General features: G+C 45.1%; 1 protein-coding gene across 2 annotated transcripts in view; it reads left to right on the forward strand.

Annotated features, from left to right (window-relative positions):
• The window catches only part of abhd16a (abhydrolase domain containing 16A, phospholipase), a 138,231-nt gene that overhangs the window by 66,116 nt on the left and 45,263 nt on the right, over nucleotides 1–26,852 (forward strand). For both annotated transcript variants that reach the window (XM_072259247.1, XM_072259248.1), the window contains exons 7-9: nucleotides 2,036–2,152; nucleotides 18,341–18,455; nucleotides 19,010–19,111. In XM_072259247.1, the coding sequence (XP_072115348.1) occupies nucleotides 2,036–2,152; nucleotides 18,341–18,455; nucleotides 19,010–19,111 (334 nt within the window). The remainder of the gene's footprint in view (nucleotides 1–2,035; nucleotides 2,153–18,340; nucleotides 18,456–19,009; nucleotides 19,112–26,852) is intronic.

Genomic DNA, 26,852 nt, shown 5'->3' on the forward strand with positions numbered 1-26,852 from the left:
TTTAACAGAAGTTCGGATAAGTACGTGGATGGGAGGTGTTTGGAAGGCAATGGTCTGGGTACGGGTAGAAGAGACTTGGCAGAAGATCAGGTCAGCATGGATTAGATGGGCCAAAGGGTCTGTTTCTGTGCTGAAGTGGTCTATGACTTGAGACCTTGGTGGCCCTGCTGTCGCAGATTTAATGGACTGTTAGACAGTGTTCCTGTTAGTAACAAGACCCATGTTTAATTCTTTATCTCTACATGTTACAGGGTGCTGCAGATCAAAAGGCTAGTTATTACTGGCTGTCATTATTTCCATTGTTCCCTGCTCCATCTGCCTGTCACCTGTCCTCACCTGGATCCACCCATCACCTGCCAAATCTTGTTCCACTCCTTACCCCCCCACCACATTTTTACACCGGCGATCTCCCCCCCCACCCTTTTTACACCGGCGATCTCTCCCCCCCCCCTTTTCACACTGGCGATCTCTCCCCCCCCCCCTTTTGGCGATCTCCCCCCCACCTTTTTACACTGGCGATCTCTCCCCCCTTTTTACACCGGCGATTCCCCCCCCCTTTTTACACTGGCGATCTCCCCCCCCTTTTTACACCGGCGATTCCCCCCCCTTTTTACACCGGCGATCTCCCCCCCCTTTTTACACCGGCGATCTCCCCCCCCTTTTTACACCGGCGATTCCCCCCCCCCTTTTTACACTGGCGATCTCTCCCCCCCCCTTTTGGCGATCTCCCCCCCACCTTTTTACACTGGCGATCTCCCCCCCCTTTTTACACCGGCGATCTCCCCCCCCTTTTTACACTGGCAATCTCCCCCCCCTTTTTACACCGGCGATCTCCCCCTCCTTTTTACACCGGCGATCTCCCCCCCCTTTTTACACCGGCGATCTCCCCCCCCCTTTTTACACCGGCGATCTCCCCCCCCTTTTTACACTGGCGATCTCCCCCCCCTTTTTACACCGGCGATCTCCCCCCCCCCTTTTTACACCGGCGATCTCCCCCCCCTTTTTACACCGGCGATCTCCCCCCCCCCTTTTTACACCGGCGATCTCCCCCCCCTTTTTACACTGGCGATTCCCCCCCCCCCTTTTTACACCGGCGATCTCCCCCCCCTTTTTACACCGGCGATCTCCCCCCCCTTTTTACACCGGCGATTCCCCCCCCCTTTTTACACTGGCGATCTCCCCCCCCTTTTTACACTGGCAATCTCCCCCACCTTTCTACACCGGCGATCCCCCCCACCTTTCTACACTGGCGATCTCCCCCCCCTTTTTACACCGGCGATCTCCCCCCCCCCTTTTTACACTGGTGATCTCCCCCCCCCCCTTTTTACACCGGCGATCTCCCCCCCCTTTTTACACTGGCGATCTCCCCCCCCCTTTTACACTGGCAATCTCCCCCACCTTTCTACACCGGCGATCTCCCCCCCCTTTTTACACTGGCGATCTCCCCCCCCTTTTTACACTGGCGATCTCCCCCCCCCCTTTTTACACCGGCGATCTCCTCCAACTTTTTACACTGGTAATCTCCCCCACCTTTCTACACCGGCGATCTCCCCCCCCTTTTTACACCGGCGATTCCCCCCCCCCCTTTTTACACCGGCGATTCCCCCCCCCTTTTTACACCGGCGATTCCCCCCACCTTTCTACACTGGTGATCTCCCACTCCTTTTTTTCATATACTGGCGATCTCTCCCTACCACCCCCCGTACTGGCAATCTCCCTTCCCCTTCTTATACCAGCAATCTCCCCTCTGTCCTTCAGTGCAAATGAAGGGTCTCAAACTGAAATGTTGGCTGTTCATTTCCTTCCATGGATGCTGCCTGATCTGCTGAGTACCTCTTGCTTCCTGTGTGTTGCTCCAGATTCCAGCATCTGCAGTATCCTGTGTCCCGATCATCTCTCTTAGGCAGGTTTGTCGTGCAAATTGGGTCTTGGGTGCAGGTCAGCCAGAATCTCATGGGCCAATGGGTCTGATCGGCATCTTCCTTTCTCTCTTGCTTCCTGTTTTCCCCTCACTGACGATCTCTCTTTGTTCCAGGAAGGGTGGGAACGTGAGGAAGGGCGGCGTTCCCCTCCTGAAGCCAGAACACAAGTACCGAGGGACGATGGACAGCATGATTGACAATGTCCTGGGCCTCCCCTGCCAGATCATCAGGTGAGCCTGTCCTTGACAATTGGAGCCCCTGTGTTCCCATACCTGACCACAGTACAACTTCGATGTTCAGCCAGATCGGGCAGCATCTGTGTATCACTGCACCCCCATGTTTCCACTCTATATCACTGTGGCTCCGCATTTCCCTTTGCCTTCTCAATTCCCTGTGCCTCTGTTGGAAGAAAAAGGCAAAGTTACGATAGTCATGGGGGATTTTAATATGCAGGTGGACTGGGAAAGTCGTTCTGGTGCTGCGTCCCAAGAGAGGGAAATAGGTAAAATGCCTATGAGATGTTTTTTTTAGTGAAGCTTGTAGTTGAACCCAATAGGAAAAAGGCAGTTCTAGATTCAGTTTTGTGTAATGAACCAGATTTGATTAGGGAGTTGAAGGTAAAGGAACCTTTAGGAGCCAGTGATCATAATATGATAGAATTCATCCTACAGTGTGAGAGGAGGAAGATAAAGGTCAAATGTATTCATAGAAACATAGAAACATAGAAAATAGGTGGAGTAGGCCATTCGGCCCTTCGAGCCTGCACCGCCATTTATGATCATGGCTGATCATCCAACTCAGAACCCCGCCCCAGCCTTCCCTCCATACCCCCTGACCCCCGTAGCCACAAGGGCCATATCTAACTCCCTCTTAAATATAGCCAATGAACTGGCCTCAACTGTTTCCTGTGGCAGAGAATTCCACAGATTCACCACTCTCTGTGTGAAGAAGTTTTTCCTAATCTCGGTCCTAAAAGGCTTCCCCTCTATCCTCAAACTGTGACCCCTCGTTCTGGACTTCCCCAACATCGGGAACAATCTTCCTGCATCTAGCCTGTCCAATCCCTTTAGGATCCTATACGTTTCAATCAGATCCCCCCTCAATCTTCTAAATTCCAACGAGTACAAGCCCAGTTCATCCAGTCTTTCTTCATATGAAAGTCCTGCCATCCCAAGAATCAATCTGGTGAACCTTCTCTGTACTCCCTCTATGGCAAGGATGTCTTTCCTCAGATTAGGGGACCAAAACTGCACACAATACTCCAGGTGTGGTCTCACCAAGGCCTTGTACAACTGCAGTAGTACCTCCCTGCTCCTGTACTCGAATCCTCTTGCTGTAAATGCCAGCATACCATTCGCCTTTTTCACTGCCGCTGTACCTGCATGCCCACTTTCAATGACTGGTGTATAATGACACCCAGGTCTCGTTGCACCTCCCATTTTCCTAATCGGCCACCATTCAGATAATAATCTGTTTTCCTATTTTTGCCACCAAAGTGGATAACTTCACATTTATCCACATTAAATTGCATCTGCCATGAATTTTCCCACTCACCCAACCTATCCAAGTCACCCTGCATCCTCTTAGCATCCTCCTCACAGCTAACACTGCCACCCAGCTTCGTGTCATCCACAAACTTGGAGATGCTGCATTTAATTCCCTCATCCAAGTCATTAATATATATTGTAAACAACTGGGGTCCCAGCACTGAGCCTTGCGGTACCCCACTAGTCACCGCCTGCCATTCTGAAAAGGTCCCGTTTATTCCCACTCTTTGCTTCCTGTCTGCTAACCAACTCTCCACCCACACCAATACCTTACCCCTAATACTGTGTGCTTTAAGTTTGCACACTAATCTCCTGTCTGGGACCTTGTCAAAAGCCTTCTGAAAATCCAAATATACCACATCCACTGGTTCTCCCCTATCCACTCTACTAGTTACATCCTCAAAAAATTCTATGAGATTCGTCAGACATGATTTTCCTTTCACAAATCCATGCTGACTTTGTCCGATCATTTCACCGCTTTCCAAATGTGCTGTTATCACATCCTTGATAACTGACTCCAGCAGTTTCCCCACCACCGACGTTAGGCTAACCGGTCTATAATTCCCCGGTTTCTCTCTCCCTCCTTTTTTAAAAAGTGGGGTTACATTAGCCACCCTCCAATCCTCAGGAACTAGTCCAGAATCTAACGAGTTTTGAAAAATTATCACTAATGCATCCACTATTTCTTGGGCTACTTCCTTAAGCACCCTGGGATGCAGACCATCTGGCCCTGGGGATTTATCTGCCTTCAATCCCTTCAATTTACCTAACACCACTTCCCTACTAACATGTATTTCGCTCAGTTCCTCCATCTCACTGGACCCTCTGTCCCCTACTATTTCTGGAAGATTATTTATGTCCTCCTTAGTGAAGACAGAACCAAAGTAATTATTCAATTGGTCTGCCATGTCCTTGCTCCCCATAATCAATTCATCTGTTTCTGTCTGCAGGGGACCTACATTTGTTTTTACCAGTCTTTTCCTTTTTACATATCTATAAAAGCTTTTACAGTCCGTTTTTATGTTGCCCGCCAGTTTTCTCTCATAATCTTTTTTCCCCTTCCTAATTAAGCCCTTTGTCCTCCTCTGCTGAACTCTGAATTTCTCCCAGTCCTCAGGTGAGCCTCTTTCTCTGGCTAATTTGTATGCTTCTTCTTTGGAATTGATACTATCCCTAATTTCTCTTGTCAGCCACGGGTGCACTACCTTCCTTGATTTATTCTTTTGTCAAACTGGGATGAACATTTGTTGCAGTTCATCCATGCAACCTTTAAATGCTTGCCATTGCATATCTACCGTCAATCCTTTAAGTGTCATTTGCCAGTCTATCTTAGTTAATTCACGTCTCATACCTTCAAAGTTACCCCTCTTTAAGTTCAGAACCTTTGTTTCTGAATTAACTATGTCACTCTCCATCTTAATGAAGAATTCCACCATATTATGGTCACTCTTACCCAAGGGGCCTCTCATGACAAGATTGCTAATTAACCCTTCCTCATTGCTCAAAACCCAGTCTAGAATAGCCTGCTCTCTAGTCGGTTCCTCGACATGTTGGTTCAAAAAACCATCCTGCATACATTCCAAGAAATCCTCTTCCTCAGCACCTTTACCAATTTGGTTCACCCAATCTACATGTAGATTAAAGTCACCCATTATAACTGCTGTTCCTTTATTGCACACATTTCTAATTTCCTGTTTAATACCATCTCCGACCTCACTACTACTGTTAGGTGGCCTGTACACAACTCCCACCAGCGTCTTCTGCCCCTTAGTGTTACGCAGCTCTACCCATATCGATTCCACATCTTCCCGGCTTATGTCCTTCCTTTCTATTGCGTTAATCTCTTCTTTGACCAGCAACGCCACCCCACCTCCCCTTCCTTCATGTCTATCCCTCCTGAATATTGAATATCCCTGAACGTTGAGCTCCCATCCCTGGTCACCCTGGAGCCATGTCTCTGTGATCCCAACTATATCATAATCATTAATAACAATCTGCACTTTCAATTCATCCACCTTATTACGAATGCTCCTTGCATTGACACACAAAGCCTTCAGGCGCTCTTTTACAACTCTCTTAGCCCTTATAAAATTATGCTGAAAAGTGGCCCTTTTTAATGCTTGCCCTGGATTTGTCGGCCTGCCACTTTTACTTTTCTCCATAGTACTTTTTGTTTCTACCCTCACTTTACACCCCTCTGCCTCTCTGCACTGGTTCCCATCCCCCTGTAGTGAACTAACCTCCTCACGCCTACATACTACATACGCCTATTCGTACTACAGTGGAGAAAAGCAAATTACAGAGGCATGAGAGAGGAGAAAGCCAAAGTTGATTGGAAAGGGACACTAGCAGCGATGATGGCAGAACAACAATGTTTGAAGTTTCTGGGGGCAATTTTAAAGAACCACATTCTAAAGGAGGATGAGGAAACTGGGTAACAAGTGAAGTCAAAGACAACATAGAAACAAAGGAGAGGATATAATATAGCAAACATTAGTGATAAGTTAGAGGATTGGGAAGCTTTTGAAAACCAACAGTTGGTAACTAAAAAGACGTAAGGAGAGAAAAGATGAAATATGAAGGTAAGCTAGCCAATAATATCAAAGAGGATACCAGAAGTTTTTTTTCTGATACCTGAATAGTAATAGAGAGGCAAGAATGGATCTTGGACCGCTGGAAAATGATGCTGGAGAAATAGTAATGGGAGACAAGGAAATGGCGGATGAACTTAACAAGTATTTTGCATCATTTTCACTGATACTAGCAATATGTCAGAAATTTGAGAGTGTCGGGGCAGAGCAGAGTGTCGTTGCTATTACTAAGGATTAGGTGCTTGGGAAGCTGTAAGTTCTGAAGGTAGAAAAGTCACCTGGACCAGATGGATTATAACTGAGGATTCAGAAAGAGGTAGCTGAAGAGATTGTAGAGGCATTAGATTAGATTATGAGAGTATGCAGTCCTCTTTTATTGTCATTTAGTAATGCATGCATTAAGAAATGATACAATATTCCTCCGGTGTGATATCACAGAAACATAGGACAGACCAAGACTGAAAAACTGACAAAAACCACATAATTATAACATATAGTTACAACAGTGCAACAATACCATAACTTGATGAAGAACAGGCCATGGGCACGGTAAAAAAGTTCAAAGTCTCTCGAAAGTCCCACATCTCATGCAGACGGGAGAAGGAAGAAAACTCCCTGCCATGCCTGACCACAATCTGACTCTGAGTCGTCCGAAAACTTCGAGCCTCCGACCAGCCCTCCCGACACTGAGCACCATCTCTGCTGAGCGCTTCGACCCTCCGACCAGCCCTCCCGACACTGAGCACCATCTCTGCTGAGCGCTTCGACCCCAGCCCCAGCAGCAGGCAAAGCCGAGGATTTTGGGGCCTTCCCTCTGGAGATTCTCGATCGCACAGTAGCAGCGGCAGCGAACCGGGCATTTCAGAAGTTTCTCCTGATGTTCCTCCGTGCTTCTCACGGCTGTTTCCATCAAATCAGAATTGTGCATGGTACCCTATTTAACAAATACGATATCATTTCACCGGAGATCTGTGCGTGCCTCGTCACATTGCCATCTTCTCCTCCCACCTCATTAGTGATAATCTTTCAAGAATCACTAAATTTTGGAATGATTCCGGAGGACTGAAAAATTGCAAATGTCACTCCACTCTTTAAGAAAGGAGGGAGGCAGAAGAAAGGACATTCTAAGCCAGTTAGCCTGATTTCAGTGGTTGGGAAGATGTTGGAGACCATTATTAAGGATAGGTTTTCAGTGTACTTGGAGGAATGTGATAAAATAGGCTAAAGTCAGCGTGGCTTCCTTAAGGGCAAATCATGCCTGAGAAATCTATTGGAATTCTTTGAGAAATTAAGCATGATAGACGAAGGAGAGTTAGTGGATGTTGTTTACTTGGATTTTCAGAAGGGCTTTCGCAAGGTGCCGGCATGAGGCTGCTTAACAAGAGTCTGTGGTATTACAGAAAAAATAGAAGATTGATGACTGGCAGGAGACAAAGCATGGGAATAAAGGGGGCCTTTTCTGGTTGGCTGCCACTGGCCAGTGGTTTTCAACGGTCGGCGATGGGACTGCTTTTTTTCTTATTATATGTCAGTGATTTGGATGAGGGAATTTGTGGCCAAGTTTGAAGATGAGATCTTTGAGGATATAATAAGCGCAGTGGATAGAGGGGAACAGATGGATGTTATTTACTTGGATTTCCAGAAGGTGTTCACTAAGATGTCAAATAAAAGACTTATCCAGAAGATAAGGATACATAGAGTTGGGGGTGATGTATTAGCATGGATTGAGTATTGGTTAACTAATAAAAAGCAGAGAGTTGGGATACATGGCTGTTACTGTGGTTGACAATCACTGGTGAGCGGTGTGCCACAGGGATCGGTGCTGGGCCCGCAACTGTTCACAATATACATTAACAATCTGGAAGAGGGGGCTGAGTGTGGTGTATCTAGGTTTGCTGATCATACTAAATTGAGTGGAAAAGTAAATTGTGCCGAAGATAAGGAGAGTCTGCAGAGAGATATAGATAGGTTAAGTGAGTGGGCAAGGGTCTGGCAGATAGAGTACAATGTTGGTAAATGCGAATTCATCCATTTTGGAAGTAAGTTATTATTTAAATGGTAAAAAATAGCAGCATGTGCAGAGGGACCTGGGAGTGCTTGTGCATGAATCACAAAGGGTTGGTTTGCAGGTGCAGTAGGCTACGAAGAAGGCAGATGGAACGTTGGCCTTCATTGCTATTTGAATTTAAGAGCAGAGAGGTTATGCTGCAACTGTACAGGGGTACTGTTGAGGCCGTACCTGGAGTACTGTGTGCAGTTCTAGTCTCCTTACTTGGGGAAGGATATACTGACTTTGGAGGCGGTTCACCAGGCTGATTCCAGAGATGAGGGGGTTAGACTATGAGGAGAGATTGAGTCGCCTGGGACTGTACTCGTTGGAATTCAGAAGGATGAGAGGAGATCTTATCGAAACATAAAATTATGAAAGGGATAGATAAGATAGATGTAGGAAGTTGTTTCCACTGGTAGGTGAGACTAGAACTAGGGGACATAGCCTCAAGATATGGGGGAGTAGGTTTAGGATGAAGATAAGAAGGAACTGCTTTTCCCAGAGAATGGTGAATCTGTGGAACTCTGCACAATGAAGCAGTGGAGGCTACCTCAGTGAATATATTTAAGACAAGGTTGGATAGAGTTTTCCATAATAGGGGAAAGGTCCATTTCCAGATCAGCATGATCTTATTGAATGGTGGAGCAGGCTCGATGGGCTGGATGGCCAAGTCCTGCTCTTATTTCTTATGATACAAAGATAGATGGAGGGTAGGTAGTGTTGAGGAAGCATGGAGAAGGCAAAAGGATTGGGAGTATGGGCAAAGAAGTGGCAGATAGAATATAGTGTTGGGAAGTGTCTGGTCATTCCCTTTGGTTGAAGAGATAAAGGTGTGGATTATTTTCTAAATAGGGGGAAAATTCAAAAATCAGAGATGCAGAGGGACTTGGGAGCCCTTGTGTCGGATTCCCTCAAGGTTAACTTGCAGGTTGAGTCTGTGGTATGGAAGGCAAGCGCAATGTTAGCATTCATTTTGATAGGATTAGAATATAAAAAGAAGGATGTGCTGCTGAGGCTTTAGAGGCATTGGTCAGACTGCACTTGAAGTGTTGTGAGCAGTTTTGGGCCCCTTCTCTACGTAAAAGCCCTTTTTACTTGGCATCTCTAGTGAGGTGGCTCGTTAACCCTCGCTAACAGCCATTGGACTCAGCCAGTGGTGAGAAAACCAAAGTTCACAGGTTTCAAAAGTACGTTTAATGTCAGAGAAATGTATACAATATACATCCTGAAATGCTTTTTCTTCGCAACCATCCACGAAAACAGAGGAGTGCCCCAAGAGTGAACGACAGCTAAATGTTAGCACCCCAAAGTCCCCCCTCCCAGCTCCCCTCCCTTCCGTGCCAAAGCGGCAGCGAGCAACAATCTCCCTTCTTCCCACTGGCAGAAAAAAATGCATTGGCGCCTGCCAACAGGCCATCAAGCATGAGCAAAGCAACAGTAAAGACACATACTTGCAGTACCCCAAAATCTACTCGTTCACCTGGTATTCAACATACCACAGTCTGTCTGTCTGTCTCTCTCTGTCTCTGTCTCTGTCTCTGTCTCTCTCTCTCCCCCCCCCCCCCCCATGAGGGAGAAGGAAGTGACTCCGTTTCACAGTGTGAACCGAGGCATAACAAACAACTCGGTGGTTTACAATGTTAAAAGTTCGTTACGTCGCTTTTTTTGAGCTCTGTGCCCAAAGATCTGGAGTCTCTGGGCACACAGCCATAGATATTCCGACTCCCCCAATGACACACAGGTCTTCTGCCGTGACACCGACCTTCGATCTGCCCATCTCCAGAGCCCCGAGATCCTAGGCCTACAAAGCCAAGCTGAACTCTTAGGTCGAGCCCTTGGCATGCCTAACAATGGCCAGTTATGAAACCCCGAGAGTGGGTCCCAAGACTCCAGGTCAGTATCTTCAAAAGAACCCTGAAAGGGAAAAATAAAGATATTAAAGATGGAAATAGAGCTGTTTCTGAAAATACAAGCAAAGGAGTCGCCGTTTAGCGCCATCATCACTTCGCTCCGCCGCCTTATCTCCACCTTTCTCAAACTCCATACGCCTTGGGTCGGAATGACTTGGGTCCCTCCAGACTGGGATGTTGGGATATCTCAACCACCCAAACTCTGATCTGTACAAATACTATTTAAATGCTGCCCCTTTGCAATTAGCCGTTGCCAAGAAAATAACAGATCGTACACTGCATACGGTTATAAAGAAAGTATATTTACAAATTTCAGCTTTATTGAACAGTTAGTAGGAAAAAGAAAAGGAAAAAGATAAAGGGGCCCATTAGAGTTAACCCAGTCCAAATGCGCACACAAGTTGGAGCTCATCTTGAAGTTGTCTTTAACTCTCCCGCGTGAAAGCACACACCACCTTCCGAATGTCGCTCAAAATCCATCTCGAATAAACGGGCTCCCCACAGGAGTATTGGTCCTTCATCTTTAAAGCCATTCATCTGCAAAAAGCGCCTTGTGCAACAGGGGCGGCATCCTCAGCCATCTTCCCGCCTGTCTTCTCAAAAAGACCTTGATCCACACCAGTGTCTGTCACAAAAACCTCTCCACCCAGTGCTCTCTAGAACATTCTCCCAGTTCTACCATCCTAATCGGCTGACATTCCTAAGTTGAACAGCATAACCCCTTACCTTTAGCTGAAACCCAAACATGCTAACAGCAGAACTGACTCCTCTTACAGAACTGCTAAAATGAAATACCTACAGCATAGCAGTAGAAATCCTAACCACTCTCTCCACACCAAAAATAGTCATGTCCTCGTGACTTTGAAATTTATCAGCCCATCATTAAAAACAGTTTTCAGAGGAATTTCGTGATACCAAGACCTCCAATCCATTTGTAAATGGTAATGACATATCTCACTAGGGGGATAGACGCAACTCTCTGTTACCCTGGTGCATCATTGGCCATCCTATCTGGGGGTTTCCTGACTCTTTGAGACTTCCTTATCCAATCTTCGGCTCCTGCAGCTCAACCACCCCTTGTGACCCTTCCTGTCTACTAGAGGGGCGCCTCCCCCTGTCTATCACTTGTGTGGTCCGGCAGCTCAGGCCCCCCTGCTCCCACCATCTTCTCAGTTAATCTCCTTTTCCATTCCTCGGACATTCCGGCCAATTTGGAGATTCCTGTCACTCTAGCTACACCTCCAGGGCGTAACATGAGAGGTTTAGACTGGGTGTACCATACATTTCCTCGTTTCTGCTCATCATTCTGGTTAGGAGGAACTTGTATCTTCTCAAAAATCAGTTCTGAACATGGGGTGAGTGGACAAGGTTTTCAAAAAATTCTCTACATTTCACTCCTTGCATGCTCCCCCAAGCCTTCTCACAATGGCAGTACTTGTTCCCACAAGAATGGAAGCTCCACCAGCACTGGTGTGTCAATGGTCTCAGTTACATCTGCTTCTGAAAACTCAACTTCAAAGACAAGTAACCATCATTTGGGTACTCATCAGTACTGAGCCCCCGAATCTCAAGGACACTGAGTGGCATCGATGGTAAATGCATCAAATACCTGTTGTAAAAGGATCTATAAAGCAAAGTAACTTAAGAACTTGTGTCAAGTATGGCTCTAGCATAAGCACCTTCAATCTGTATGGATACACCAGAGCTTGGTCCCACTAAACCTTCAGGAATAGTGTTTTGTACCTAGTATTTCCATTGATACACTGATAGGAACGTATACCCTTTGAAACGTCAGCCCATTCCTTTACCGGGTCCCTCTGTAGTTTTACTTTATTGACTTTCTGTTTGATTAACTGCTGATTTCCTTTCCAAAGATTTTTCTGCCCTTCACACTCCTGCTTGAAGTGTCCATCTTCTCCACAATTGTAACAGAAAATACTGGTCATTTCCCTGGTTAAAGGATCCCACTCAGCAGCAGCCCTCAACTTGGTGCGTCCTACCAGCAGCTTCCTTTCGGCCCTGTCAGCTCCCACCAAAAAGACCTTGACCCACACCAGTGTCCGTCACAAAAACCTCTCCGCACAGCGTTCTCTAGAACCTTCTCCCAAGTCCACCACCCTGATTGGCTGACACAGTTGAATAACGTGGCCTCTTATCTTGAGCTCAAATCCAAACATGCTAAAAGCAGAACAGAACTAAAAGCTCTTACAGAACTGCCAAAATAAAATACCTACAACATAGCAATAAAAATTCAAACCAGGGTGTTACATAAGCAAAGATGTGCTGGCGTTGGGGAGGGACAGAGGAGGTTCTGAAGAATGATGCTGGGAATATAAGGGTTAACATATGGGATGTGTTTGATGACTCTGGGCCTGTACTCGGTGCAGTTTAGTTGAATGAGGGGGAATCTCATTGAAACCTGTCGAATATTGAAAGGCCTACAGTGCCTGTAAAACGTATTCACCTCCCTTGGAAGTTTTCATGTTTTATTGTTTTGGAAGGTTGAATCAGAGTGGATTTAATTTGGCGTTTTTGTCACTGATCAACTGAATAGACTTCTTCACAGCAAAGTGAAAATTTCTACAAATTGGTCTAAATTTATTACAATGATTAAACACAAAATAATTGGTTGCCTACTTACCCCCTTCAAGTCAGTATTTAGTGGATACACCTTTGGCAGCTATTATAGCCTTGAGTCTGCGTGGATAGGTCTCTATCTGCTTTGCACATCCAGACACTGCAATTTTTTCCCATTTTTCTTTACAAAACTGCTCGGTTTTCAATTTTGGTTTCATCAGACCACAGAACCTTCTTCCAGCTGACTTCAGAGTCTCCCACATGCCTTATGGCAAACTAGCTGAGATTTCATGTGAGATTTTTTCAACAATGGCTTTCTCTTTGCCACTCTCCCATAAAGCTGTGACTGGTGAAGCACCCGGGCAACAGTTGTTGTATGTGCAGTCTCTCCCATCTCAGCCACTGAAGCTTGTAACTCTTCCAGAGATGTCATAGGTCTCTTAGTGGCCTCCCTCACTCTGTCCCCTTCTTGCACGGTCACTCAGTTTTTGAGGACTGCCTGCTCTAGGAAGATTTACAGCTGTGCTAAATTCTTTCCATTTCTTGATGATTGACTTAAATTGTACTCCAAGGGATATTCAGTGACTTGGAAGTGTTCTTGTATTCATCTTCTGACTTGTGCTTTTCAATAACCTTTTTCGTGGAGTTGCTTGGAGTGTTCTTTTTTCTTCATGGTGCAGTTTTTGCCAAGATGCTGACTCATCAGCAGTTGGACCTTCCAGATAGAGGTGTATTTTTACTATAGTCAATTGAAATTACAGTTGAACAAAGGGAACTATGGTGCTATGAGGGAGGAGCTGGCCAAAGTTCAATGGAACAATACCCGAGCAGGGATGACAGTGGAACAGCAATGGCAAGTGTTTCTGGGAACAATGCGGAAGGTGCAGGATCGGTTCGTTCCAAAGAGGAAGAAAGATCCTAAGGGGAGTAAGGGGAGTCCATGGCTGACAAGGGAAGTAATGGACAGTATAAAAATTAAAGAGAAGAAGTATAACATAGCAAAGACGAGTGGGAACCCGGAGGATTGGGAAACTTTGAAAGAGCAACAGAAGGTAACTAAAAAGGCAATACGTGGAGAAAAAATGAGGTACGAAGGTAAACTAGCCAAGAATATAAGGGAGGATAGTAAAAGCTTCTTTAGGTATGTGAAAAGGAAAAAAATAGTTAACACCAAGATTCGGCCCTTGAAGACAGAAGCGGGTGAGTTTATTGTGGGGAACAAGGAAATGGCAGACGAGTTGAACAGGTAGTTTGGATCTGTCTTCCCTAGGGAAGACACAAACAATCTCCCAGATATAATAGTGGCCAAAGGACCTAGGGTAATGGATGAATTGAAGGAAATTTATATTAGGCAGGAAATGGTATTGGATAGGCTGTTGGGTCTGAAGGCTGATAAGTCCCCGGGACCTGATGGTTTGCATCCCAGGGTACTTGAGGTGGCTTTAGAAATCGTGGACGCATTGGTAATCATTTTCCAATGTTCTATAGATTCAGGATCAGTTCCTGTGGATTGGAGGGTGGCTAATGTTGTCCCTCTCTTCAAGAAGGGAGGAAGAGAGAAAACAGGGAATTATAGACCGGTTAGCCTGATGTCGATGGTGGGAAAGTTGCTGGAGTCAATTATAAAAGATGAAATTATGACACATTTGGATAGTAGTAACAGGATTGGTCCAAGTCAGCATGGATTTACGAAAGGGAAATCGTGCTTGACTAATCTTCTGGAATTTTTTGAGGATGTAACTATGAAAATGGACAAAGGAGAGCCAGTGGATGTAGTGTACCTAGACTTTCAGAAAACCTTTGATAAAGTCACACGTAGGAGATTAGTGGGCAAAATTAGGGCACATGGTATTGGGGACAGAGTACTGACATGGATTGAAAATTGGCTGGCTGACAGAAAACAAAGAGTAGCGATTAACGGGTCCCTTTCGGAATGGCAGGCCGTGACCAGTGGGGTACCGCAGGGTTCAGTGCTGGGACCGCAGCTGTTTACAATATACATTAATGATTTAAATGAGGGAATTAAAAGTAACATTAGCAAATTTGCAGATGACACAAAGCTGTGTGGCAGTGTGAAATGTGAGGAGGATGTTATGAGAATGCAGGGTGACTTGGACAGGTTGGGTGAATGGGCAGATGCATGGCAGATGCAGTTTAATGTGGATAAATGTGAGGTTATCCACTTTGGCGGGAAGAACGGGAAGGCAGATTATTATCTAAGTGGAGTCAAGTTAGGAAAAGGGGAAGCACAACGAGATCTAGGTGTTCTTGTACATCAGTCACTGAAAGCAAGCATGCAAGTACAGCAGGCAGTGAAGAAAGCTAATGGCATGCTGGCCTTCATAACAAGGAGAATTGAGTATAAGAGCAAAGAGGTCCTTCTGCAGCTGTACAGGGCCCTGGTGAGACCACACCTGGAGTACTGTGTGCAGTTTTGGTCTCCAAATTTGAGGAAGGACATCCTTGCTAATGAGGGAGTGCAGCGTAGGTTTACAATGTTAACTCCCAGGATGGCGGGACTGTCATATGTCGAAAGATTGGAGCGACTGGGCTTGTATACTCTGGAATTTAGAAGGCTGAGAGGGCATCTTATTGAAACATATAAAATTATTAAGGGATTGGACACACTGTAGGCAGGAAGCATGTTCCTGCTGATGGGTGAGTCCAGAACCAGAGGCCACAGTTTAAGAATTAAGGGTAGGCCATTTAGAACGGAGTTGAGGAAAAACTTTTTCACCCAGAGAGTGGTGGATATGTGGAATGCTCTGCCCCAGAAGGCTGTGGAGGCCAAGTCTCTGGATGCTTTTAAAAAAGAGATGGATAGAGCTCTTAAAGATAGTGGAATCAAAGGATATGGGGATAAGGCAGGAACTGGATGCTGATAGTGGATGATCAGACATGATCACAGTGAATGGCGGTGCTGGCTCAAAGGGCCGAATGGCCTACTCCTGCACCTATTGTCTATTGAAATACCTTGACTGCACACAGGTCTCCAGAAACAGATCTCCATTTAATTATGTGACTTCTAAAACAAATTGGCTGCACTAGTGATGATTTGGTGTGTCATATTAAAGGGGGTGAGTACTTATGTAAACAATTATTTTGTGTTTTGTATTTGTAATTAATTTAGATCACTTTGTAGAGATCTCTTTTCACTTTGACATCGAAGTGTCTTTTTCTGTTGATCAGTGTTAAAAAAGACAAATTAAATCTACTATAACTGTCCTGCTGAAGGGCCTCAGCCCGAAAAGTCAACTGTACTTTTTTCCATAGATGCTATCTGGCCTGCTGAGTTCCTCCAGCATTTTGTGTGTGTTGCTTGGATTTTCAGCATGTGCAGATTTTCTCTTGTTTGTGATTAAGTCCACTGTGATTCAGCGTTGTTAAACAATAAAACATGAAAACTGTCAAGGGTGATGAATACTTTTTATAGGCACCATACACAAAGTGAATGTAGAGGGGAATTCGTTGTCACAGGTGGCTGTGGAAGCCAAGTCAATGGGTATATTTAAAGCAGAAGTTTCTTGATTGGACAGGGTGTCAAATGTTAACAAGGGGGAAGGGTTGAGAGGGATAATAAATCAGCCATGATGGCTGAGCAGACTGGATGGGCTGAGTGGCCAGTTGCTGCTCGTATGTCTTATGGTCTAAGGTGTTACAGAGGAGACCACTGGTCCACAAAAAGAAGCAAAGTAGAGTTGATGGTTAGAATGGTTCCCCCAGGGTAGAAATATCAAATGTTAAAGAACAACTTCAGTTTACAGAATTTTTATTTCACATGTGCCCAAGACTTTTGCACAATAGTTTATATATCTCTGAGGGCACGGTTATCCCCAGTTGACAACGTCCCTTACCCATCTGACACTGGCAGGCTGCCCCGTCCCTTACCCATCTGACACTGGCAGGCTGCCCCGTCCCTTACCCATCTGACACTGGCAGGCTGCCCCATCCCTTACCCATCTGACACTGGCAGGCTGCCCCGTCCCTTACCCATCTGACACTGGCAGGCTGCCCCGTCCCTTACCCATCTGACACTGGCAGGCTGCCCCGTCCCTTACCCATCTGACACTGGCAGGCTGCCCTGTCCCTTACCCATCTGACACTGGCAGACTGCCCCGTCCCTTACCCATCTGACACTGGCAGGCTGCCCCAAGCACATCCTTAGCCTGTGTTGTTTGTTAACACAAATGCTGCATTGAACTGTATGTTCCAATGTACATGTGGTAAATAAATTCACCTGAATCTCAATCTCAGTCCTGCTGTCTTAATGCTGAATTTCACTAAACCTTTAAAAGGAAGATGAACATAGGCACTGTTGGATTAATGTCTAAATCAAGGGTTCCCAACCCTTTTTATACCATTAAGCAGGGGGTCCGTGGACTCCTGGTTGAGAACCCCTGGTCTAAGTTGTCACTATTTGTGTAGTTTAAATTCCTTTATGCTTGCTTATATGTATAATCAATCACCAGTCTGTAAATGTTCAGTGGGTTTCTAGTAATTTATTGTATAGCTGGTTCTTTTTTCTTGTAGTTTCTTTGTCTGCAAGCCTGTGCCAGCGTAAGTCAGTCTGCACTTGTCTCATTGGCTGTTCTTGTCAAAAGTTTTTTTTTAATCTGTCCTGTTTGAGCTAGCTTGTAGTATAAAGATGACGACCAGGCAGGGGTCTTAGTTTTTCTGTGGTTCTCTTTGTTTTTTCTTTACTCTCTTCCTTACAGTACGGTGAGTTAGTTACCGTTATTTCTTTGAAACCACCTTCTTTTTCTTAAGCCCACCACCCCTGCTGCCGACAGCAGCTTGCCAGAGTCCTCTGTCCCGGGCCAATAGAAGGTTGGTGGGCCCCGAGGCTTCCAGTCTCACCACACGACTTCTAGGTGAAGATCCTTCCTCTCCCGGAAGAGGTCCTTGGGGTTTCTGTAGCTCCTGTTTTTTTATGGGAGGGGGTTGCTTTGTCGCAGCTGGTTTTGAGACCGTCCATGGTGGAGTTATTCCTTTGTAATGAGTACTAATAATGCTGTGAACTCAGCGTTTACCCCTCATTCCTGACTTCCGAGGTACCGCCTGTCCTGATGTAACAGCAGAGAAACTGGCCGTTGAATTGTCTGAGTCTGCATCACTATTCAGTGAGATGGCTGAGCTCGGATGCCCTTGCAGCATATAAGGCTTTTCTGCCCATCAAAGCTATGCCTTCCATCTCATCCTCTCTCCTTTATTTCCCCGTGAACCATTCTCTCTCATGTACCCAGTAACACCCATTTGATTCTCCCAAACACACTCACGAGGAGTATTTTACCACATTGTGTGCAGTGACTCTCCTTTTTTTAACAGTGGCTAGGATGAAGAGTAATCATAATCATGAAGGTGAGAAAAATAGAGGCTATGTGCTGGGGAAATTCTAGGCAGTCTCTAGAGCAGGTCACATGCTCAGCACAACATTGTGGCCGAAGGGCCTGTAATGTGCTGTAAATTTCTGTGGTCTAAAAACAGCTTTCAATCAGCCAGAATCAGAAAATCAAAAATAAAATGTTGGAAATTTCAATTAACAGCAGAAAATGCTGGAAACACTGCAAGTCAGGCAAGGTGAGTGGAGAGAGAAACAAACTTGATCTTTGTCTTCGATCTGAAACGTTAACCCTGCGTCTCTTTCCACAGAGGCTGCCTGACCGGTTCAGTATTTCCGCCATTGTTTTTATTTAAGGCGTCTGGAACTGTTGCCCCGGTAACTGAGCAGCTGTTTGCTTTGCAGCTACTTGATCGCTAAATCGTTTGGCCGCCGGATGCTGTACCCTGGCTCGGTGTCGCTGCTGCAGAAAGCCATCATGCCCATGTTACTGCAGGGACAGGCTCGACTGATAGAAGAGGTAGGATTGATTGCTGTAGTCCAAACACTGACCGGGTGCCACAGGAACGGGATGGGTGCTGGTTAGATTCAGATTCAGAATCAGATTTATCGACACCGACATCAGTCGTCAAACTTGTTGCTTTGTGGCAGCAGTGCCGTGCAGGTTTAACAAATTATGGTAAGATACAATAAAAACAAATGGTGCAAAAGAGAAGTAGCGAGGTAGTGCTCATGAGTTAAAGAGAAATTAGCTGAAATATCGAAACACAGTGAAATGCATCGTATGTGTCAAATCTGCAAAGATTGTGCTGGGCAGACCACAAGTGTCACTAGACTTATGGTGCCAACATATCATGCCCACAATTTAGTAACTCTTTGGAACGTGGGAGGGGACGGGAGCGCCAGGAGGAGATCCATGTGGTCACTGGGAGAACGCACAATGACATTACCGGCGGCAGTATGTGGAAGAAATCAGGCAGCAGCTGCCCTGTTTATGAGGAGCCGAGCGACCTGCCCGTGACCTTTGTCCCCCCGACACGTGGTGAGCTGTCTTGTATTTATTTGCTTCTGCAGCACCAGGGTAAGCGAGCCAAGCTGATCTCCTGCGACGGGAACCAGATCGACACCGTGTTTTTGGACCGGAGGGCGACAGACACAGAGAACGGGAAGAAGCTGGTAAGGCAGATTCTGGCCCCCTCCCCCCGACACACAGAGGTGGTATGGAGAGGGAGAGGTATGCAGCCATTTAGCGAGGAAACCTTGCGTTCTTGGAAAGTGGGAGGAGACTAGAGTAGCAGAGAAATTGATGGGGTCACAGGGAGAACGTGGCAGCGTCACTCAGCGAGTGTGAGGTCAGGTCGAATCAGTAAGGGAGCAGCTCTAGCGCCATGCAGTCTGTAGACTTAGGACTTGGGAACAGGAGTAGAGTCTTCCATTCCATAACGTCGACGTGATTGGTACCACAGCACTGCCATCATGTCTGCCCGTGGTAACCTTTCACCGCTTTGCTGGCTGGGCTTATTCTTTATCAGCTCTGAGTTAGAATCCACAGACACTCCTACCTTGTGACTGACTTAATTTTCCAAGATTAAATCCAGTGGAACCCCTCCTTTCATACGGCTATTTTATGAATTGTTACAAAAAAAATTCTGCCTTTAAGTGTAAAATAATCCCCTATCTAAGCCCCTTGAACCTAAGGAGCTGCTAGTTAACACAAGTTAAAATCCCCCACAACTATAACCATTCAGCACTTACACCTGTCTGCCAAATTCAGAATCAGAACATTGTTTATTATCACACAAAATGCTGGAAGAACCTGGCAGGTCAGGCAGCATTTATGGAGAGGAATAAACAGTCGATGAAGGGTCTCGGCCTGAAACGTCAACTGTTTATTATTTTCCATAGGCACAGCCTGGCCTGCTGAGTTCCTCCAGCATTCTGTGTGTGTTTTTCTGGATTTCCAGCATCTGCAGAGTCTCTTGTGTTTATTATCACTTACTTAGGTCATGAAATTGATTGCTTTGTTCCAGTAGAATCATTATCAGAATCAGGTTTAATATATAGCAACAGAATTAGGCCATTTGGCCCATTGTGTCTGGTTAACCATTTCATCTTGGCTGATCCAATTTTCTTCTTAGACCCAATTTCCTGCCTTCTCCCTGTATCTCTTCATGCCCTGACCAATCAAGAGCTTCTGCCTCAAATATACATAAGTACTTGGTCTCGACAGCTGCCTGTGGCAAAGAATTCCACAGACTCACCACCCTCTGGCTAAAGAAATTCCTCCTCATTCCATTCTAAAAGGATACCCCCTATTCTGAGGCTGCACCCTCTGGCCTGGACTCTTCCCCATTGGAAACATTCTCGTCACATCTACTCTGACCAGGCCTTTCACCATTTGAGAGGTGTCAATGAGGTCACCCATCATTCTTCTGAATTCCAGTGAATATAAGCCTAGAGCCATCAAACACTCTTCATATGACAAGCCATTCAATCCTGGAATAATTTTTGTGAACCTCCTGTGAACCCTCTCCAGTTGCAGCTCATCTTTCCAAGATAAGGGGCCCAGAACTGCCCACAATACTCCTGAGGTCTCACTTGAGCTTTATAAAGTCTCAACGTTATACTCTTATATTCTAGTCCTGCGGAAACGAATGCTAACGTTGCATTTTCCTTCTTCACCACTGACTCAATCTGCGAATTAACCTCTAGGGAATCCTGCACAAGGAATGCTAAGTCTCTTTGTGCCTCAGTTTTTTTGTATATTTTCTCTCCATTTAGAAAATAGTCAAAAGAGCATGAGCATACACTTCCTGACAGTATGTATTAATCACCGGCATATGTCGGGAAATTTGTTGTAATGCGACAGAAGTACATTGCAATAGATAATAATAAAAACTATAAATTACAGTAATATATATAAAGTTAAATAAGTAGCACAAAAAGAAAAAAAAAGTAGTGAGGTAGAGTTCATGGGTTCAATAGCCATTCAAAAATCTGATGGCAGAGGGGAAGAAACTGTTCCAAAATCATTGACTGTGTGTCCTTCAGGCTCTTGTGCCTCCTCCCTGTTCTTGCACAGTACAGGAAGTAAAAAATTACTCTAAGTTACAATGTAAAAATAAGTAATGCGTCCTGTTCCTCTCTCTTCCATTCAGTGCTAGGGAGCCTGTAACTTAAACCAAGCAAAAACCCCATTTAAGAGGCACATGGATGAAAGAAAAATGGAGGGCTATGTAGGAGGGAAGGGTTAAATTGCTCCTGGAGTAGGTTGAAGGGTCAGCACATTGGGGCCAAAGGGCATGTACTGTATTGTTTGATGCTCTACGTTCTGTTGGGACAATATTGGAATCACTATCTGCAAAGCTCTAAATTCAAAAAGAGATTACAAGCATATTCCGATATAGGTGTCTATGGGTACCTCACCTCACTATAGGGAGTTATACTGTATCAACCTACTCTTCAGAGACAAGCTGACTTCCATGTCTAATCTCTACGGTGAGGTCTAGCTTTTCAATACCCACTACTTGAGCGATGAGTATCCTACCAAAGGGAGATGCTTCTAGCTAACAGAGTAGATTAAACAAAGTTTACTTTATTTTTAGTGATTTATGTTTAAATTTAGAAAAACAATTCATAGCACACATTAAAACTCAGGGGATATCTGATTTATAAAAGATTTCTGAATTTCAAAAGGATTTTTGAACACAGGAACAATTCTTATGAACTAAAAAAATATACCAATGAGTTGCAGATGAACGAGTCGTCCGTCGCAGAAACTGAAGGCTGAGGAATGAATTTGCCGCCATCTTTCTGTCATTCCTAACACTCCCTAATGTTTCCTAACATTTATACTGTTTTACCACTGGTTGAGATTATTTACATGTAGCATTTTTCAGATACTTTGCTGGGACAAAGTTATTCACATAGATTGTCTTAAAAACTTCTGGAGACGGGGATGCCAGACACCCAAAATTAATGCTGTGAGGGTTGACTTTCTGAGAACACAAATATCCCAACTATTGATTGATCAGTTATACCTGTGACCATATTTAATGTGCTAAGTGACAAAATCAGTCTGGTCTGTAAGCTTCCTTGAACTCAGTCACAATGATGCAGATAACTTAGCCAGTGTTGTCTGGTTAATGCAGACCAATGAACATAACCCCATTGCCTTACATTAATTGAACATGGGGCTACAAAACCTCACTGTTTACTTGTTTGCAACAAGAAGCTGAGCATGGGTATACAATGATAAGGAAAGATAGAAATCTAGGGGGAGGAGGGGGTTGTGCTACGTTAATCAAGCAAGGTATACCATATAGGGTACTGGAAAAAGGAGATGATCAGGAATACATAGTGGTGGAAGTGTGGGAGAGAGGGAAGGGAGTGGTTATAATTAACTACTACAATCCAAGTAAAAGGCTGGATTTGGACAGCCTATTAAGGATACAAGGACAAAACAGACATAAAGTAGTGTGGTGTGCAGATTTCAATGCTCACAGCGCAATATGGGTGGATCCGATTACCGATTCAAATGGAAAGATAATTGAAGATTTGATGGAAGGAAAGGATTTGGTGTGTATGAATAATGGTAGAGGAACAAGGATAAACACAACAGGAACTGAGTCAGTATTAGATATTACATTAGTGTCTAATACCTTGGCTGGAGTTAGTAACTGGGGAGTTTGGACTGCTTCAACAGTAGGCAGTGATCATTACCCAGTTTTATGTTCAGTGGGTGAAAAAATTGAAGTAAGACCAGGTTGTGGAATCCCAAAGTGGGTGTTTGGAAAAGCAGACTGGGGTAAGTTTCAGAAGTTAAGTGAAGAAGCATTGACAAAGGTTGACATTTCTGGAAATATAGATGAATTAAACAGTCAGGTGACTTCAGCAATTATTTATGGCAGCAGAAGGATCTATACCCAGGAGTAAAGATAGGATGAATAGAAAACTGGTACTATGGTGGACAGAGGAATATTGTCAGGCTGTAAAAAAACAGAAATAGAGCACTCAGGCTAGTTAAAAGAACCCATAATATGCAGTATTTGATTCAATGTAAGAAGGCACAGGCAGTGGTGAGAAGAACTATACATCAAGCTAAAAGGGCAAGTTGGAGGAGTTTTTGCAACAAAATAAGAAGAACAACACCTGTGGGAGAGGTATGGGGAATGGTTTACAACAGGGGTCCCCAACCTTTTTAGCGCTGTGGACCGGTTTAATATTGACAATATTCTTGCGGACCAGCTGACCCGGGGGGGGGGGGGGATGGGGGGGGTAGGGTTGCCAACGGACAAGAGTAGCAGTCAAAAAATATGTTGTTTACCTCAGGAAAGACTACAATGACCATGAAGCCTTGCGCTGGCACCTGTGTGTGCATGCGTGACCTGAGCATCCGTGTACCTGCTGATATTATTCTCTACAAATGGTTTTTGGCGATTCTGTTCGGGGGGGGTGGGGGGTGTTAATCACGACCGGAATATTGGTAATAAGGGGCTAATACACTTAATTTCGTTTCTAAAAAGGTTTGTCTAACGAATTTAATATTAAGCACACAGCGCATATTTTCCTCGCATGAATGTAGTGATAAGTCAATTATCAGGGGAGGACAGGGGAGCTTGAAGTAAGTGTTGAACGAACTTCCAGTAGAAGTGGTAGAGGCAGATTCGATATTATCATTTAAAGAAAAATTGGATAAGTATATGGACAGGAAAGGAATGGAGGGGTATGGGCTGAGTGCAGGTTGGTGGGACGAGGTGAGAGTAGCTTTCGGCACGGACTAGAAGGGCCGAGATCGCCTATTTCTGTGCTGTAATTGTTATATGGTTATATAAGTCACTTATCAGTCAATAGCATCATAACATTTTAAGTAATGTTTGGATATTAAACACACGGCACTTATTTTCCCCGTATGAACATATAAAATCATTTCAACGCACTAATATCGCTGAATCAGTGGGAGCCCTGGGCTGGTTTTCCTACAACAACACGGTCCCATCGAGGGGTGATGGGAGACAGCGATACTCAAAGGGGGTTCCGTATGTCCAGTCTATTCCGCAATTTAGTTTTCATTGCATTCATTGCAGAGATATGTTGGAAATGGAAGCAACATTTTCAGTGCTTTCCTGACTATCTCAGGATATTTAGCCTTGACTTTGGTCCAGAATGCCGGCAGAGATGTTATGTCAAACATAATTTTCAGCCCGCCGTCATTTGCAAGCTCGAGGAGTTGATCTCCTTCCCGCGCTGACATGGATGATGCGCGGGTAATGACCTCACATGCGTTCAAGCTCAACAGTGGGTGTGACAGGGAATGAGGAAAGGTGCAGCTGACTCCTATCGCCAAATCATATCGTTTCCTCCCGGCCCAGTAGCAAATGCTCTGCGGCCCGATACCGGTCCGCAGCCCGGTGGTTGGGGACCACTGATTAAGAGGATGGGCGGGGGGGAAGATAGAAGGGAATGGGAATTTCCAGTAATGGTATCTGAGGAGGAAACAGCAGTCTCCAGTAGGGATAAGGCTGAGATCATGGCCAAGTCGTCTGTACAGATAGACAGTTCAGAAAATTTGTCTGAAAAAGGGAGAAGGAGAAGGGAAAGAACAATGAGTCAACAGTCAGGTGTGTTAAACAGGAGGGAAGAAACAGATGATATAATTGATGATCCATTTACATTAGCAGAAATGGTGAGAGCAATAAAGAGATCGAGACCAACCTCCCCAGGGAAAGATCTGATATGCTCTGTGATGCTAAAAAATCTAGGAGAAGGAGCGCTCTTGAAGTTGCTGCATTTCTATAACAGAGTGTGGGAGGAGGGAAGATTACCAAGTGCATGGAAAGAAGCAGTAGTAATTCCAATAAGGAAACCTAGCAAGGATCCATCAAAACCCACGAGCTACAGACCAATAGCATTAACATCAATATATGTAAGATAATGGAAAGGATGCTTATCGTATGAGCTTGAGAAGAGGGGAATGCTGGCAAGTTATCAAGAGTGGTTTTAGAAAGGGAAGGAATTCCATGGACTCAGTGATAAGGTTAGAGACTGAAATAAGGAAGACCCAGGCAAATAAAGAGTTAGTAGTTGCAGTGTTTCTTGACATTGAAAAAGCCTATGATATGATGTGGAAGGAACGATTGTTAATTAAACTGCACAAGATGGGGGTTGCTGGGAGAGTTTTTAATTGGATTAAAGATTTTTTGTTTGGTAGAAAAATTCAAGTTTGGATTGGATCAGAATGATTAAAACAGTACATAGTTGGAAATGGCACATCTCGAGGTCGTGTGATTAGCCCATTACTTTTCATCATTACGATCACAAAGGTACCAGTGGATATAGGTAGGTCACTGTTTGCGGATGATGGGGCCTTGTGGAAAAGGGGCAGGAACATGGAGCATATAATCAGGAAACTACAAGAAGCAATTGATGAAGTGGTGGAGTGGGGTTATGATTGGGGATGTAGATTTTCAGTAGAAAAAATTCAAAACTATTTTTCACCAGGAAAAGAATTGAGGTAGGGAAGAGGTTAAGGATGTATGGAATTGAATTAGAAAGGGTTGGATCATTTAAATTTCTGGGAGTTATATTTGATTCACGATTAACATGGACAGACCATATCAGGAAAGTTGAGGAGAAATGTAAAAAAGTAATAAATGTGATGAGATGTTTGACTGGTAGGGAATGGGGAGCAAGTTGTTCAGCGTTGAAGAGAATGTATGTGGCTTTAGTGAGATCTGTGTTGGACTATGGAAATATAGCATATGGATCAGCAGCTAGGTCTCTTATAAGGAAACTGGATCTGATTCAGGCTCAGGCTTTGAGAGTGTGCAGTGGGGCTTTTAAAACATCACCAGTATCAGCCCATACACACAAAAAATGCTGGTGAACGCAGCAGGCCAGGCAGCATTTCTAGGAAGAGGTACAGTTGACGTTTTGACCTGAGACCCTTCGTCAGGACTAACTGAAAGAAGAGATAGTAAGAGATTTGAAAGGGGGAGGGGTAGATCCGAAAGGATAGGAGAAGACAGGAGGGGGAGGGAGAGAGTTAAGAGCTGGAAAGCTGATTGGCAAAAGGGATACAAGGCTGGAGAAGGGAGAGGATCATGGGTCGGGAAGCCTAAGGAGAAAGAAAGGGAGAGGGGAGCCCAGAGAATGGAGAGCAGGCAAGGAGTTATAGTGAAAGGGACAGAGGGAGAAAAAAGACAGAGAGAGAGAGAGAGAGAGAGAGAGAGAGAGAGAGAGAGAGATAAATAAATAAATAAATACATAAGGGATGGGGTACAAAGGGGAGGTGAGGCATTAAGGGAAGTTAGAGAAGTCAATGTTCATGGCATTAGGTTGGAGGCTGCCCAGACGGAATATAAGGTGTTGTTGCTCCAATCTGGGTGTGGCTTCATCTTGACAGTAGGGGAGGCTGTGGATAGACATGTCAGAACGGGAATGGGACGTGGAATTAAAATGTGTGGCCACTGGCAGATCCTGCTTTCTCTGGCGGACAGAGCATAGGTGTTCAGTGAAACGGTCTCCCAGCCTCCGTTGGGTCTCACCAATATATAGAAGGCCGCACCGGGAGCACCGGTGTATATCACCCCAGCCAACTCACAGGTGAAGTGTCGCCTCACCTGGAAGGACTGTCTGGGGCCCTGAGTGGTGGTAAGGGAGGAAGTGTAAGGGCATGTGTAGCACTTGTTCCCCTTACAAGGATAAGTGCCAGGATGGAGATTGGTGGGAAGGGATGGGGGGGATGAATGGACAAGGGAGTTGCGTAGGGAGCGATCCTTGCGGAAAGCGGGGGGGGGGGGAAGGGAAAGGTGTGCTTAGTGGTGGGATCCCGCAGGAGGTGGCGGAAGTTACGGAGAATTATATGTTGGACCCGGAGGCTGGTGGGTGGTAAGTGAGGACAAGGGGAACCCTATTC

This window comes from Mobula birostris, chromosome 5 (assembly GCF_030028105.1).
Source record: "Mobula birostris isolate sMobBir1 chromosome 5, sMobBir1.hap1, whole genome shotgun sequence".
NCBI lineage: Eukaryota > Metazoa > Chordata > Chondrichthyes > Myliobatiformes > Myliobatidae > Mobula > Mobula birostris.